The 14,954-nt window shown below is 39.7% G+C and overlaps 1 protein-coding gene across 9 annotated transcripts in view; it reads left to right on the forward strand.

Moving 5' to 3' along the window:
- FRYL (FRY like transcription coactivator) overlaps nt 1-14,954 on the forward strand; it is a 172,266-nt gene that overhangs the window by 62,550 nt on the left and 94,762 nt on the right. For all 9 annotated transcript variants that reach the window (XM_040556796.1, XM_040556799.1, XM_040556800.1 and 6 more), the window contains one exon: nt 9,733-9,932. In XM_040556796.1, coding sequence (XP_040412730.1) covers nt 9,733-9,932 — 200 coding nt within the window. The remainder of the gene's footprint in view (nt 1-9,732; nt 9,933-14,954) is intronic.

The following is a 14,954-nucleotide window of genomic DNA, read 5'->3' on the forward strand; positions in this document are numbered from 1 at the left end:
AGGATTTCCTGATGTCATGCTGTAATCAAGAATGACTGGGCAGGACTTGAGACAATTTAGTTCAAATCAATTTCCTTTTCCTCCTGCTAAATCTTTGTGCTTTGTCATGTTGTTTTCAAATTGCGTGTGTATGGTTTGGCCTTTTGGCACCTTATGCTATCCAACTTACTCATGAATTTCTTCTTTTTTTCCTAATCGTAGTCTGCATATATGGCCTACCATAAAAGGTTCTGTAAAGCGGTTGACACAGTGAGTTGTAATTCTTCTTGCATGTACTCGTAACAATCTCAGCCAGTATTTCCTATCTGGGTTCTAGCTCTTGTGAAGTTGAAAATTTTTTAAAATATAAATATGTAAAATTGGTCTGACATACATTCTAGTGATATCTTCTGGTTTTGTTTGTTTGATTTTCAATTTCTTCTTTGCCAAGGTAGCTACACGTGTCATAGGTGACACATTTTGCCCTGCTATCTCATACCGACTAGGTGAGAATTATGTAGCACAGGAGATGGGGCGAGCTGCAGCAGCTGTCTTTGAGACTGCAGCTTGTAGCAGCCTCTCACGTCTGATGTTCTCAGCAGGTGGAGTGAGTGTTTGAAAGCCCAGCAGCAACTGCTAGTCCTTTCCTGACGGCTGCCCTAGAGGTCCTGACACTTTTCGGAATGGCAGATCTGACCCCCCTTTTCAGCCATGATACTTTGTAAGAAAAGAATCTGTGTTTTCTGCCTTCCATAGGTATAAAATATCTGCACCTCTGATTCAGATGCTTCTATGTGATATGCATGGCTCTTCTTCCTGTTGAACCACAATCCCATAGAGAAGCGGCTTCTCTATTTACAGTATAAGGTTAACATGCATTACTCTGCTATGAGTTTTTAAGGGTTGTGGTCCTTTTTTCTTTTGACCTGAAGAAGAGCTTATCCCTGGGCTAAACACTTAATCTTGTATTTTGCAATTCGGTAGTACTCCTTTCTCCACATATGAGAGAAGTTTAGAAAGGTTGTGATGGGTTGCTGCTTCTCATCTACGTATAAAAGTAGGAGGAATGACGAGTGCAGTCCTTGTTAAGAAGTGGCAAAGTCAGTAGGAATTACTTGCAGAAATTCCTGGTCCAGTTTCTCTCTTCTCAAGTACCTGAATTTAGGCAAAAGAAGTACTTATGAATATTTTTCTGAATTTTATCTTTTAATTTATTTTATCTTCCCTTGTTCTGGAGTTTTGGGGAAGAAATAGCTATTTCATTTTAAGACTTCTCAAAATAAGTTGGGGATGAGACTGCAAGATACAAAGTCCAGTACAGGAATCAGAACGTTTGCTGGTTAGAATTTGCTCAGTCATTAAAGCAAGTAGGTGAGAAGGATTTCTTGTTTTCTTCAGAACACTTCCCCAAAGAGTGCCTGCAGATTAGTACAGAAAAGGCAGAAAGCTGCTGTGGGGCAGAGAATATAGCAACAACTCTCCAGAAGATGTTGGTGGGGAGGAGTGTAGAAGGAGGACAGGGACCTTACCTTCCGTAACTTGTGCATGTTCAACACACAGGAGGCTGACTTAAGGCATCTCAGACCATTACCATAGGTATGGAAAGAATAAGGGGAGATTTTTTCTTCTAAACCTAAATTGATTTTTATAAAGAAAAACTTTGAAGTAGTATTTCTGTTTCTCTTTTCCTTTTTCCCTCAGTAGAGACTGTTTTTTTAGATTTCTAGAAAGCATTATGCCAAGTGAAAGATCAAAAAGTTACAAATTCTGAATTAAAGTCTCAGAGGTTTTAACAGTGGTGGAGAAAAAGACTGCTGAATCTGTGGAAGAACAAAACTACTTTGTAAGAACTTGAAATGTGAAGATCAGCAGCACGACTGTATCTGCAAAGGGAGTGTAATCTGGCCCAGACACCTGGAAAGCTAGGTACTACCAAACTAAGATTTTGTGCCTTAGAACTTGTGCCGTGTCCCTGTGTTGGCCTGGGATAATATTTGTATTGCAGCTTACCAGCAGACATTGTCTGTATTTTGGGAAAGCTAAGATTAAATTTCTTGCATCTGTTTTCAGAGACTTTGAAAGGCGAAAACAAGCTTCATGTGAGTACCTGTAACTAGACATTGACATCTCTTCTTCTAGCTGAGTCAACTTTCCATAAAGCAAGGACATCCTTATTTGTTGGGAGTAGAAAAATTATTTGTACAGTGAAACTTCAGAAGATTGCCGTGAGGTTTTTGTTTTGTCTTCTTTGAATCCACTTGAAAGCTCAGCTGTCATGGTACCAGTTTCCACAGTACGCTCAGGAACTTTCTCTATTCCTTCCCAGGGCATCCATTGCATTTTAGCCATATGCTTGGTTAGCAACTTACTTGATTGATGCAATATTCGTTTATGTTTCTTTATTCCATACCCTGTCTAGGATGTATTTATATCCTTAGATTAATTGTCAATAAGGAAATATTTTTACTGCAGAAGTAAAAATGCAAATTCTGATTTGGAAGCGGAGGGGAAGTTATCCATATATATACAACTTCCTCTTGCTGAAAGATTTGACTTGGCTTTACAAACATTGCACCGAACCATACAGCTGAACTAAGCCAGTTCCATTTATAACTGGAAGTGATTAAAATAAATATATATGTATATTTTACAAGTCTCCAATTTTTCTTTCCTTTTGCCATAGTCTGTTAGCGGTTACAATCTGTTGGCACAAGTAACGTTTGCTGGTAAATGAGTGCTGGTGAAATAAATGGGAACATCTGGAAAAACACAGGATAGTGCAGAAGTGACCGCCATCTCCGCCAAGAGCCAGCCTGAGCCCCGTGGGTCACTGTGGCGAGCCCAGTGCCGCTTGCACTGTAGCTGGGCAGCAGCTGGCATCTTCGTGCTGGCATTTCCCACCCTTGACAGATGCAGAGGCTTTCTGTTGCAGTCTCTGACCTGAGCTGACTCCAGCACTTTGGGGATGCTGGCGAGCTAAGGAGCCGCCCAGAGCCAATGTGTTTGGTGGTGCTGGCTGTGCCTGGGGGCAGCTGGGGCTCAGTGCAGCGAGAGCTCATAGGGCAACAAATCCAACCTGCAAACAGGCTCCGTGCAGCACTGCTGCTGGTGCGTAGTTTAGACAGCAGCCGGGGAAGTTCCTCTGGCAGTTCTGGAGCTCACATGCTTCCGCAACCCAGGTAAACCGACTGGATGGATGGATAGCAGCTGCATCCTCCCGTCACTGCTCTGAAGGCAAGTCTAAGTGACTTAAGTGAACATGACTGAAAAACAGATCATTTAAGGTATGCTCCAGTTATTTTAATCACTGCTATTTTATAGCCCCCCACAAAGAAAAAGATTTTTTTTTTCCCTTTCGTTTACTCTGTTCTGAAATAACACCTCCATTGGAGATGTACTCCATTTCTTTTGTTCAGAAATTTTTGTCAGATTGTTTTTAGAATTGCTTTTTCTTTGTATATGATCTCTAGGCTGGAGGCTAAGATTTGGAAAGTGCGTCTATTATGAGGGAAGTAGATGTTAAACTTTGTAGTCTTCATTAAAAAGTTCACCATTTCATTCAAACCACAAAGAATATTCATGGAAATGAGATTTTTTCCACTTCTGTGAGTAAGGAGACTTTGGAAGCAATAGAAACCTGATGGTATATAGGAACTGGAGAACTGCAAAACAATGATGAGGTTAAGGCTTTTGAATAAGCTGTCTGCTCTGGAAAATAGACCACTAGCTGGGACATAGCAAACGTAGGTTTAACTTTTTGGCTCTGCTCGTAGCATGTTGGTGATTACTGGGCATGTTAGATCATGTCTTCTGAGCATCAGTCTCCTTATTAGGAAAAAAATGGTTTCTCCAGTAAAACAAGTGAAGATTTTTTGCTGTAAAGCATACTAACAATTATTACAGATATGTTTCCGTGTATATTAATATCACTTCTGTGAGGTAGGATAAAATAGTCTGGATGTTTATCAGAGCAGGAGACAAAGAGCTTAATTAAAATTCTGTTAAGTAACTACACAGATAATATTTTCAGTCTTTTGAATTTTCTCATTGTCAGTTGGATTTTCAAACTATCTTCTGCAGCAACTATCACAGGAAGCCCAAAGTAGCAGTGATACTATCTGTGCCGCAAAAATAATAATAAAGAAGATGAATCGTTAAATGTAAGCCATATAAAATGATTTACTACCTTAGCAATGAGCTTAAAAATAGCAACTAAGGATGTAATCTGCTTGATGAAAATGATGGAGTCCTTCTCAAAAGTGTGTTCGGTATCCTTGTTTTATAGTTGGTTTCCTTATTTAAAATAAATAATAATAATTCTAGATTTACTTTCAGGTATCTGGAAGAGGGCAGATATCTTGCGGAAGTTCTGCTTCAGTTTGACCATTCCAGCTTCCTGAGAAACAATAGCAACTAAAATAGAGCAAATTTCAGTTAAAATACATGAATAACTTATTGAAAGTAGGTATGAAGGGCCAACACTTGGCTAAGTGTTAAGTACTACCAAGACATATACAAAAGCTGCAAATCCTCATTTCCTATCAGCCACAGAGTACGATGCACTCAGAGGCTGTCGTGGGCTGACTTGCATTTGACACCTTTGGTACCTGCTCGGTGTGTTTGAATCCCGAGTAACCTCCTCGGTGCCAGTGGGATGCTACTTATGTCCTCAGCCATGAGGATGTGTTCAATGTGTTTGGGCTATACGGAGAGAGAAGCAGGATGATAAAAATACCATTCTTTAATATTGACTTGGGTATTAAGTAAACTTTTAGAGGTCTGGACTCTTGTGTTTACCATGAAACAGTTTTGTTTCTAATTTAACATCCATCAGCGTGTGTTGCCTTTTGACCTAGGCGTACGTTGTCCGCCTAATTATCTTTTGTATTGTTTTACTGTTCCTTGAAACTATCCAAACAATTTGGTGTGGCCCTAGCAACCAAACAATACCGTAACAGAGATTTCCTACAGCTCGACAGGGGCGCTTGCTTCCAGATTCCCACGTAGCACCAGCTCCCATCGGAACAAACAAACAGGATATTGTTTCAAGTGAATAGCGTCCAGTGTTTTATGAAAGTTGTTTTTTGGGTTTGGACTGTTGCAAGTGGTATGGTTTTTAGTTCCAGATTTCGTCTGAAATTCTGGAGGCTTCCATAATTTTAAGCTTTAAAACACTGTTTGAAACTTATATTTTCTCAGGCAGCTAAGAGCAGGGCACGGATTATGCTTTAGTGGCAGAGAATAGTAGAAAGAATTTATTTAATCCTGTCCTATAATGAGATTTCTCCATTCATTATGCTGTTTAAAATCCACATAGACCCCTTTTCACAATGTTATCAATTGCAAGTTCGTGAGTAAATGAATCCCACTGAACATAATTATACCAGATATAATGTTGTTTGACCTAGTTAAGAAATCTGATAATAGATTTTGGCTTTCCTTTAAAGAACTACTGTGTATATATCCTTTTATTAAACACAGACGAGCTCCCTCCCCTTTTCCCTCCTATGTGTTTTTTTCCTGTTTGTGTTAAACTAATGTACTGGTTTTACATAGCAGTTAAAACCACAGCCATTGTCAAATGCAGGGTAGGAATCATTAAGAGTCCTCAGCAAGTTTGCAGATGAAAGTAGTAAACCCTAGCCTTTTGTCCAGCTATTTGAATGTGCTGGCACTTTAGCAAATCTAAGATATTTGTAATCTTCTCATGGCAGTGTTTACAACTGCTGCAGTTTGACATTTTTCTTTTTTTTCTTTTCCCTTTTTCTTGTTTTTTTTTTTTCTTTTCCTTTTTTGTGGGCTGGGGTGGGGTGAGGAGGTTCATTACCAACTGAAGCATTGGGGTGTGTGTGTGAACACCGCAATGACACGTCAAGCAAGGTGCTGTCACAAACATATGTGTGTCCGTGTGGTGAACAAATTGGGAGAAGTGATTGTGTCTAAATTAACCTGGGAAAAAAAATAATATTTATGGTGCTTTTTTCCATGTCTGTTCTTTGCACAGATGCAAATGGTGCTTGTTTGCATGGGAGGGTGGCAGGGGGCAGGAAATAGTTGAGGGGTTTGCATCCTCTGACAATCGTGCTGCTCGCCCCATCAAAGGGGGCTGCACGAAGCTATAGCCGAGGAGCAGGGTCCGTGGGGATCCAAGGGTGCTGTGCTGCAGCCTGGCTTCATGGCCGTGCCCACTGCAATCTCTGCACTGGTTCTGGAAGCTGGACTGGTTGCTTCTTTCTAGGGTTAGGTTTCTGTCTGGTTTTCTCATTTTGAGTGGATTTCCTGTCCTGTCACACAAGCAGCACTGCAGGTGTGAGAGAGGCGGCCTGGGGCTTTGTCTGCCTTCCGCCTGCTTTTAGGTCGACGTAAACAGCCTTAGAAGCTCATCCCTAGCAGGAGAAGCTGATTGCAGCTTTGAAACTTAACGTGTTAAAGCTAATAGCATAAAACATTAGAGACGTGGACACACTAGAAGGAGTCCATCAGAGTGCCACCGAGGTGCAGGAGGGCCTGGAGCACCCCTCCTGTGAGGGGAGGCTGCGAGCTGGAGGCGGGGAGGCTCAGGGGGATCTCACCATGTTGTTCTGTGACAAGTGAAGAGAGCAGTTTGAGGATGATCAGTTCTCAATGTTTTCCTGATTCTTTAATGACAAGGGCTTTTTAAGGCCATCTTTTAAAAACTGGAGACAAAAATGTTTTGTGTCAATACACTGTTCCAGCTTGCCTATTTAAAGGCAAAGTCAGATTTCATTCAGGGGTTAAGGAGTATCTTACTCCTGCTCAGTATCCATGTAGAGAGACACAAGAGCCGGTGAAGTTGCAGCTTCTTGCTGCTGAGGAGCATGGGCAGGGCCAGAGCGATGGCCTGTGCCGCTGGCCCTCCATCCTGGTCCCCGGGTGCTCGTGGCACTCTGCGCTCAGTAAGGCCAGGAGGAGCCGAGGCAGCTGCTTCGGTAACGTCCTTCTGCCCAGACAGGGCCAGCGGGGCTCAAAGGAGGAGTCAAACCGCTCCCGTGCCTTGTCAGTCTGTTAGCCTCAATATGTGATTTAAAACAAGAGAGCCCAAAACCTCACTGTTGAGTAGAACAAAGCTTCAGATTTCTATAAACGCTCATATTTAGGATAGAAGGAACTATTCCTAATAGTTCCTAATATTCTGTTGGGATAGAAAGGTGTAGTATCTGTTAGGTGCTTTATTATGTACCTTAGTACCTAAAGTCATTAGTTGTTTGTCTTTACAAACTACGTACTTGGTGTGTGTGGTGGTGTTGTTTTTTTGTTGTTGGTTTTTGTTCATCTCTAGACAGATATGAAAGGCGAGTTCAAAATCTCTGTGTTGCAACATTTTTCTGTTTTGTAAAGCTCAGGAACTTGGTGTTTGTGTTTGCTACCTGCTGTGGCCAGGGAGGATGTATTCCTTCTTTTCCCCTTTTCTCTCCTCAAACCTTTGTGCTCTCATTCTTGACCCGTAATGGATCTCTTTCATTTCCTTTGTTGCCTTTGGAAGTATCAGGGTTTGAGAATGACAGAAGCATGCGTTCTGGAGGATGCATGCAGTAATTGTATTGAAACAAAACGTGTGTTTTTTTTTTTTGTTTTTTTTTTTCTTCAAGTGCCCAACATGTTTATGCCCTGTGCTGAGGGATAAGTGGATCATCAGATCTGGGATAAGAAAGACTTTTTTCTTTGAAGTCGGATGTTCTGGGTTGTTGTCTTTCTTTGTACTGTGCGCTTTGGTTTCTTCCCTAAAGCCTTTGTGTACTTTGCTGTAGGAAATTTCCACGGTGGGGATCTGGAACACAGCAGGATCTCCAAACTCTCATTGCCTGCATTGTGTGGCACTTGCTTTTCAGTGTCTTCTAGGACCTCTGCTCCCAAGATCAAAGAGTTGATTAAAGCATTACAGGGCGTTCAGAAGCACTTTGTGGCACATGGCATGCATGCGTGTGTGCAGAGCGTGAGCTGGGTCGTTCTGGTGTGTCACCTAAGGTGGCCCCAATTACTGGCAGCTTGGCTGCGTGACCTTGGCAATTCCTTCCTGTCTCTAAGAGGGCATACGGCAACTTGCATGCAGGAAATAATACGTCTTACTCGAACTATACTGCTTATCTTTTCTTAACAATGGTGATTTGATCAAGCAGCAGGTTTGTGCAAGAGATACTTAGGGGAAAAACACAGGTCATGTACTAACAAGCTTAAGCAAAGAAATCTTCCTTTTTCATTACAGACTGAGGTAGTTATGACCATTCCTGTGTTTTCACTCGTGCTAAATTGTTGATAACTTCTGTATTGCATTTGATAAATGGATACTTTCTTTGGAAGTTGAGGATATCTGCATTATGTAAAACATAACCTTCTGGAGTGACAGAAGAAATTTGGAATGGCTTGCAGGCAAACTTGGGAAGGTTCTAAGTGAAGGACCAAAAGGCTTCATTTTTATGGTAACCAGTATTCTCATGAAAGAGATGAAGAATGAGAAAATGTTGAATGAAAGCTGTGGATGATATGTAGCTAATAGGAATTGCACATTTACAAATGAACAAATGAAACAAATGAAAATCTTGAATATTAATCAAAATTGGCCAAGTGCATCTTGACACATTTTAACCATGAAAAGTCTAGCAAGGCTTACATGAGCAAATCGCAGTACGTGATACAATAAAATAGACTGAGTCTAAGCCCTCTAAACAATCATCATAGGAAAAGAAAATCTTAGTATCAATAGGAAAGAATTCTTGATATCAATTACTAATGTCATTAAAAAAACAACAAACTACAGATACGGAACATACTAGAGAAATATCAGACTTTCTGGGTAGATCTGTGGCATCATTAGAGATACCAATAAGTATTTTGATTTATTGCGTGCATGACAAAAATTGTGATTATTTACTCTAATTGTCATGAATGTGTTAAACACAAAAGTGAGTTGTGATATCTAATTTTTGATACTGCATTCACGTTGAGTGTTAGCTGTAATAATATAGAAATACTTTTGAGTGCTTAGGAAAATAAAACTGGATAAATGTTATGCAAATGTAGCATGTTGGCAATTTCAGTATAGGAGTGAAAGCTCTAACTGTTGAAAAGAGACTAGTATATCCAGTGGTATACTGTGTATATTGATTAATTAATTCATTTTTCTGATAAGGAGAAAGTCTTCCAGGTTTGTCACTAGAGTGTGGAGAAAATAGTGAGTATGACATGTCTAGAAGGAGCTTGCATTCTTTTTAGGAGAAAATCAGCTCAGTGACAAAAAGTGCCAAGAGATACTTCTTTTGAAGATCTGTGGAGACTAAGTAGAACTTTGAACTTAACAGATGGTTTATAAAAATCAAGTCAAGCAGATGTGTCTCTCAATATAGAGAGATAGCTCTTTAAATAGAACCTTTTTGACTTTTAATCATACTTGAACTAAAGAGTCCAGACATTAAAGGCTCTAAACTTTATCATGACCATCATCCAATTGTGTTCAGAATGGGGCTGTTCACACATCTTAAGACAATTTTGCATTTTATCAGTAACAGAAAGAATTTACATTGTGCTCCCTTATACAACTTCAGAGTGGAATTCCCTATCTAAAGCGAAGTAAAAATTGAAAAAGGCTTGTTGGATGTTATAACTAGTTATTTCCTCCTTCTGGGTTACAGTATTTACTGTGTGAATATGTGTATGTGGTGGATGGGGAAGAAAAAAAGTGACAGTGTTTAGAAGCTCTGATTTATAGCTTTTTTTTTTCTTCTTTTTTTCCTATAGCCTCCACGCCACCCAGCAGAGTAAATAAACGCAGAGTTTCTCCAAGTGTTGTTTCCACCTGGGAAAAGAGAGGCATCATCATGTCTAACATTACTATTGATCCAGATGTCAAACCTGGCGAGTATGTCATCAAAAGCCTCTTCGCTGAATTTGCTGTTCAAGCTGAAAAGAAAATTGAAGTTGTAATGGCTGAACCTTTGGTGAGTCCTTTTTTTCCATAGTATCCCTTGAAATGGTCCTGCTTTTCTTTCTTCTGAAACAAGCTAATATATTATGGCCAATATATATATGGCTACTGAAAAAAACATCGGCAGATATTGTTGACTTTTCTAAGGGATTACTTCAACAATAAATAGACCTCTGCAAACAGGGTTTCTGCCTGGATTATGTTTTATTGACTTCCTTCAAAACTGTTTTAAGTGGTTACTGGAAACAAGGCCTCTTAATATTCCAAAGTTCTGTAAAGTTACAAAAGGAAATAGTGACAACAAAAAAAATGTTCCTACATTAATACTTTGAAGCATGTTTCCTGTTGATATTTCTTTGAAATAATGATTTTTTGAAAGTATAATTTCAAGGAAAGATGTGTTTGGTGTGTTTTGCCAAGTCATGTTAGCAGTGACGCCAACACTTTGAAGAATGTAGTAGCCAGTAGCTATCACAGATTAGGTAAAATTCTGTTCGTAATGCAGACAGCGTGCTCTTGAAATAAATGATTTATTTTTAAACTGGAAACTTCATGCAAATGTGATCTTTAGTTTGCTTGAGCTATGATTCAGTGATTCAGTATTAGTATTAGTATCCCTTTAAGGTGTTTTTTTTTTAATATACGCAAGTAGTTTGCAGTCCTAAAGTTAAATGGGAAACGCAAAGGCACCCATTAGTCTTAAAAAGTAATTATTTTACAAAATCACTAATTTACTGGATACAATTACAAAAATTTTAAATTTAAAATGTTAATAACCTTTTAACTTTGTGTACCTGCAATTATTAAACATATTTCCACAGCATAAACATGTTTTGAATGTTTTCCTTAATTGTTTTTGTGGACTTGCCTCTCTCACAAAACATAAGTGGGCTGTGCTCATGACTCTGCTATGCCAAAGGCATGGTATCAAGATCATGTGATGCTACAGGCACACTGTCAAGTAAACCTTTGTGCTAGGTGTCTATTTCCTACAAATAGCTTTGAATAGCTATAAGAGTTTAACTGTCCTATGCTCCCCTGCCTTATTTCCTACATACTGCATGAATTTTTTAATGCAACTGATGCACACCTTAGTTACCATTCGCTGTAATCACCTCGCCATCCTGTGCTCTGAAGATGAGATAATCATATAAAATCAGTAAATAATTACAAAGAATGAAATGTACAGCAATATGGCTTGCTGTATGCAGGTTGAATTGAGTATACAGTGGTGGTCCAAATTCAGATGTTGCTCCTCTCAACTGTTGTGCTTTAGCAAATTCCTGAAAGGATTTATTCATTCCTTTGCTTGTTTGTAGTTGCTTCAGGCAAGCAGTTTCCACCACGCAGAACCATGCTGAGCAGGCGGCAACCTGCAGCTCGTGGAGTGCTTGTGGCAGTGACAGGGCTCACGTGCAGGGGGTCACTGCAGTGAGATGGATTTCTTGGCAATTGCTGATCCATGGGGCAGTGCCCAGGTTTCTGTTCTTGGGTTTGGAAGGGCATATGCTCAAATGCGTAGGTCTCCGTCTCATGAGAGCTCCTGTTTCCATCCCCTGCATGCTTGGTCCTCTCACAATCTCTTCTTCTTACTGGTGTTCTGTCCCTAATTTATACCTGCTAGCTTTTGAGTAGGGGTGCTTCTTTATACAGTTTTTCAAATCATCTGAAGGTAGAATATGTATAGGACAGACTTTCTGCTATCAGAATGGATAGGTCATTATCCATGTTGTTCAACCAGGAATACTTCCTGCAACGTGCATTTCATTTTTATTTGTATGCAGATTCAGTTATTTTATTTGAAGGCAGTTTACTTTTTTATTAGTAACTTGCACATATGCAGGGAACTGTAATCTCTGCGTTATTATCTCATGGACAAAACAGGTTAAGGACACAAAATAGATTTGGCATGCAATGAATTTTGGGTGTTGAAATCTTAAAATTAAAGCCTTTTAGTCAAAGGAAAAATGTAAAAAATAATTTGAAACGATAACTAAAAAGTCAACTACATTGGAAGACCTCTGCAACAGTTGCTTGCAGAAGTGTTTATTATTGTGAGTGATCCTATTAAAGTAAAAGGTGAGTGTGAGTGCTTGGACCCCAGTTTTGAAACTTCATGAAAAATGTTATGAGGCAGCCCAAAAGTACAGAAAAAGGGGTCTAAACATGTTTTGTGGTGTCACTGATCGAATTATCTTCCACTACAAACGTAATACATTCAAGACTGAAGAAAAGGAAACATTTCTTTATACACACCTGCTTACGTATACATTGTGCATAAATATGTATGTGTATGTGTATCAGGCAAGCCTACAATTTAAACATGACTCTACTGTTTCCTTATAGACATTAAAATGATATAAGCATTCAGGAGGGTCTGATTAGAAAGCACGGAAGTATTTGCAGGAAAACAGGCATGAAAATGGTCAGGGGTGAAGACCTCTCATCATGAAGAACTGAGAGGAGAGATGGGGGGGGTGATGCTGGCAGTGGAAAAGCCAGTAACTCCACTGAAAGGAGCCTGAACAACATTTTACCATTCATTCTTTCATTAAACATAGCAGGGAGTATACCATTTTGTCAAAACGACAGACTGTAACACCTTTATAACTCAGTTGGGCTGAAGAGCATTTTTCCTGTAGACACAGGGTGTTCGGAGTTAAATCTCTGAACTTAAATAGTGATGGCAAGATAAATGTAATAGTCACTTGTGAAAGTCTTTAACAGTTCTGCCTGGGTTCATTTGCTAAGTTTTTATATTTATTAAAATATGTTTTAATGCAGTCAGGTGTAAATTTCCATACATAGCCAACATTCTTGAATTTATATTGGTAGGAAGGAAGGACTGCAGAAAACCAGCAATTTAAAAGAGGTGCTAGAAGCTGTGGAAAAGTTAAACAATCTGAGCCTGTATAATGCAAAGAGGTGGAAGGGAATGCTTGAAGGTATCTGAATGAAAGGAAGTGCTGAAGTGGTTTTATTTTTGTATGTATTATTTGAGATAAATACTGCATATTCTGTTCTAGTGTTTGACATTTAAATAAAATGATGAGAGTCTGAAGGGGCAATGGAAAGGTACTGACTTGAGAGTGGAGAAAAGGTCTTACAGGAAGAAAGTCTCTTGTTATTATAGTTTGATTTGATTTTGTCAGACGACATGGCTGCAAATAATTAAATTTATACAGAGAATATATGTGTGTGTGTGCATATATAGTGTTATATAAATGTTTAATGTGTTAGATGAAGCGATGAAGGTAGGCTGTTGGATCGAGCTTGGAGACAGACCAATTAAAGTTAGGAGCTAGGCACTATTTTTAAAACTTAAAGAGGACCATGCCAGCAGGGGAACACAAGTGGATAGAAAACAGCAACTTCGGAGCAGGACAGTGGCTGGGGGCAGGGGGAAGGTAGGTGTGCTGGCAAATGTGTGGGTTTCATTCAGGAACCGGGTTGTGATTTTAAAAAATGACTGAATGGTTTCTCTGCCTGTGATTAATTCAGAGTTCTCTACCTGCAAAATGTTAATACCGCAGTTTCCAAAGTTACTGGAAGGGTTTCTCAGAGCACAGTAACTTGAACAGGTGTTCAAGTACCAAACGTAACCATGGGAACGAATGCCTTCTTTTTAGTGAGTAATTGAAGTTAATACGCCTTCTTTTATTACTTTTTAAATCAATTCTGCTCTTTTGTAGTAGTATATCATTTTAAAGGAAGAGGGCCTCAAACAAGATTTGGGTTCTGGTATTTTAAGATGCTCGTCCACAGCTGAGAGAGGATAACGGAGAGGCCTGATACCAGCCTTCCCAGGCGTGAGACAAACCACAGTAGCGAAAAAGATAAGTGACAGGTTCAGTTACCTTGTGTTTTGTCAGGCTGAGCGTAAGCAGAGAGGGTTAGAAGGCAAACGGAGACCGTTTAACCTGGTAGCTCCAAGCTACCACCCTGTTAACTGGGTAAGCTGCTAACTCACTAAATTGTAGTTCAATCTTGTGTTTAAGCCAAAACCAACGCAATATTTAAACCTGTTGACAGCACTAGCAAATGTTTCCCATCATGTAGAAACTAAATGTTGCTAAGCCCGATACCGTGTGCTGCAGCAAGTCTTTTCTAGGTACTTTCAAAAGCTTGTCTGAAAACTGTAAAATTCAACACACTGCATTTCTGCCCAGGGCTCCGAGTTACAGAATGCAAGTGTTTGGGCTACGCAGGCAAGGGATGAGGTGCAAGGCAGCATCACTCCTCTCTTTGGTACCTGTAGCTTTTGCAGGTGAAGGAAAACAGAAACAAGCATGCGACTTTTGCTGCCTTTACCCGAGCAGCTCCGCTGCCCCGCGGAGGTGTCCAGGCTACCAGGGGCTGGCACAGGGGAGCCCTGGAGGGGCGCCAATGGGTGCTGCCTTTTTCCACCGGTGCGGTTGTTTGCGCAGTGCACGTACGTCTACATCCTGGTCTCTGCTGCCTGCCATATGTTGACATTTCTGCTTTTCTGCAGATGCAGACTGCTCTTTGGTTAATTCAATAGCGTTTTATTTTCTTTTCGCTTGTAAAAGATAAATGCAGACCTATTATTTCCATCTCTCTCTGAACTTCAGGAAGCCAGGGAGATAAATCTTAAATTATTAATTCGGTGAAAGTTTCCAGACCTTTACTTCATGCTGTTGGATAGATTTTTGTAAGTCACGTGAGACAACTGGGACAATGACAAAGCAGTGTCGGAAAAAATACATTGAAAGAAAATGAACTTTAAAGCCATACAAATAATTCAAAGGCCTTGATAAACGTGTGACTGAGTTAAAGAGTCTTTATTTGGTCCTGTCATGTTTGTTTGGTAAGCATTGTATTAACTACAGTGGTACTTACCTTTTGGCAGTTAGATTTTAATGCTGTTAAAAAATACATAGTATTCTGAACTTGTAATCTCTTCGTTCTTTCTGATACAAAAATCTTAGAAATCTTATCAACACTTGATGTACAGAAGTCTTAATTACTACATATGGGGAAAAAAACAGAACAAGCTAAATTTTCAGAAGTATCT

This window comes from Cygnus olor, chromosome 4 (assembly GCF_009769625.2).
Source record: "Cygnus olor isolate bCygOlo1 chromosome 4, bCygOlo1.pri.v2, whole genome shotgun sequence".
Classification (NCBI taxonomy): Eukaryota; Metazoa; Chordata; class Aves; order Anseriformes; family Anatidae; genus Cygnus; species Cygnus olor.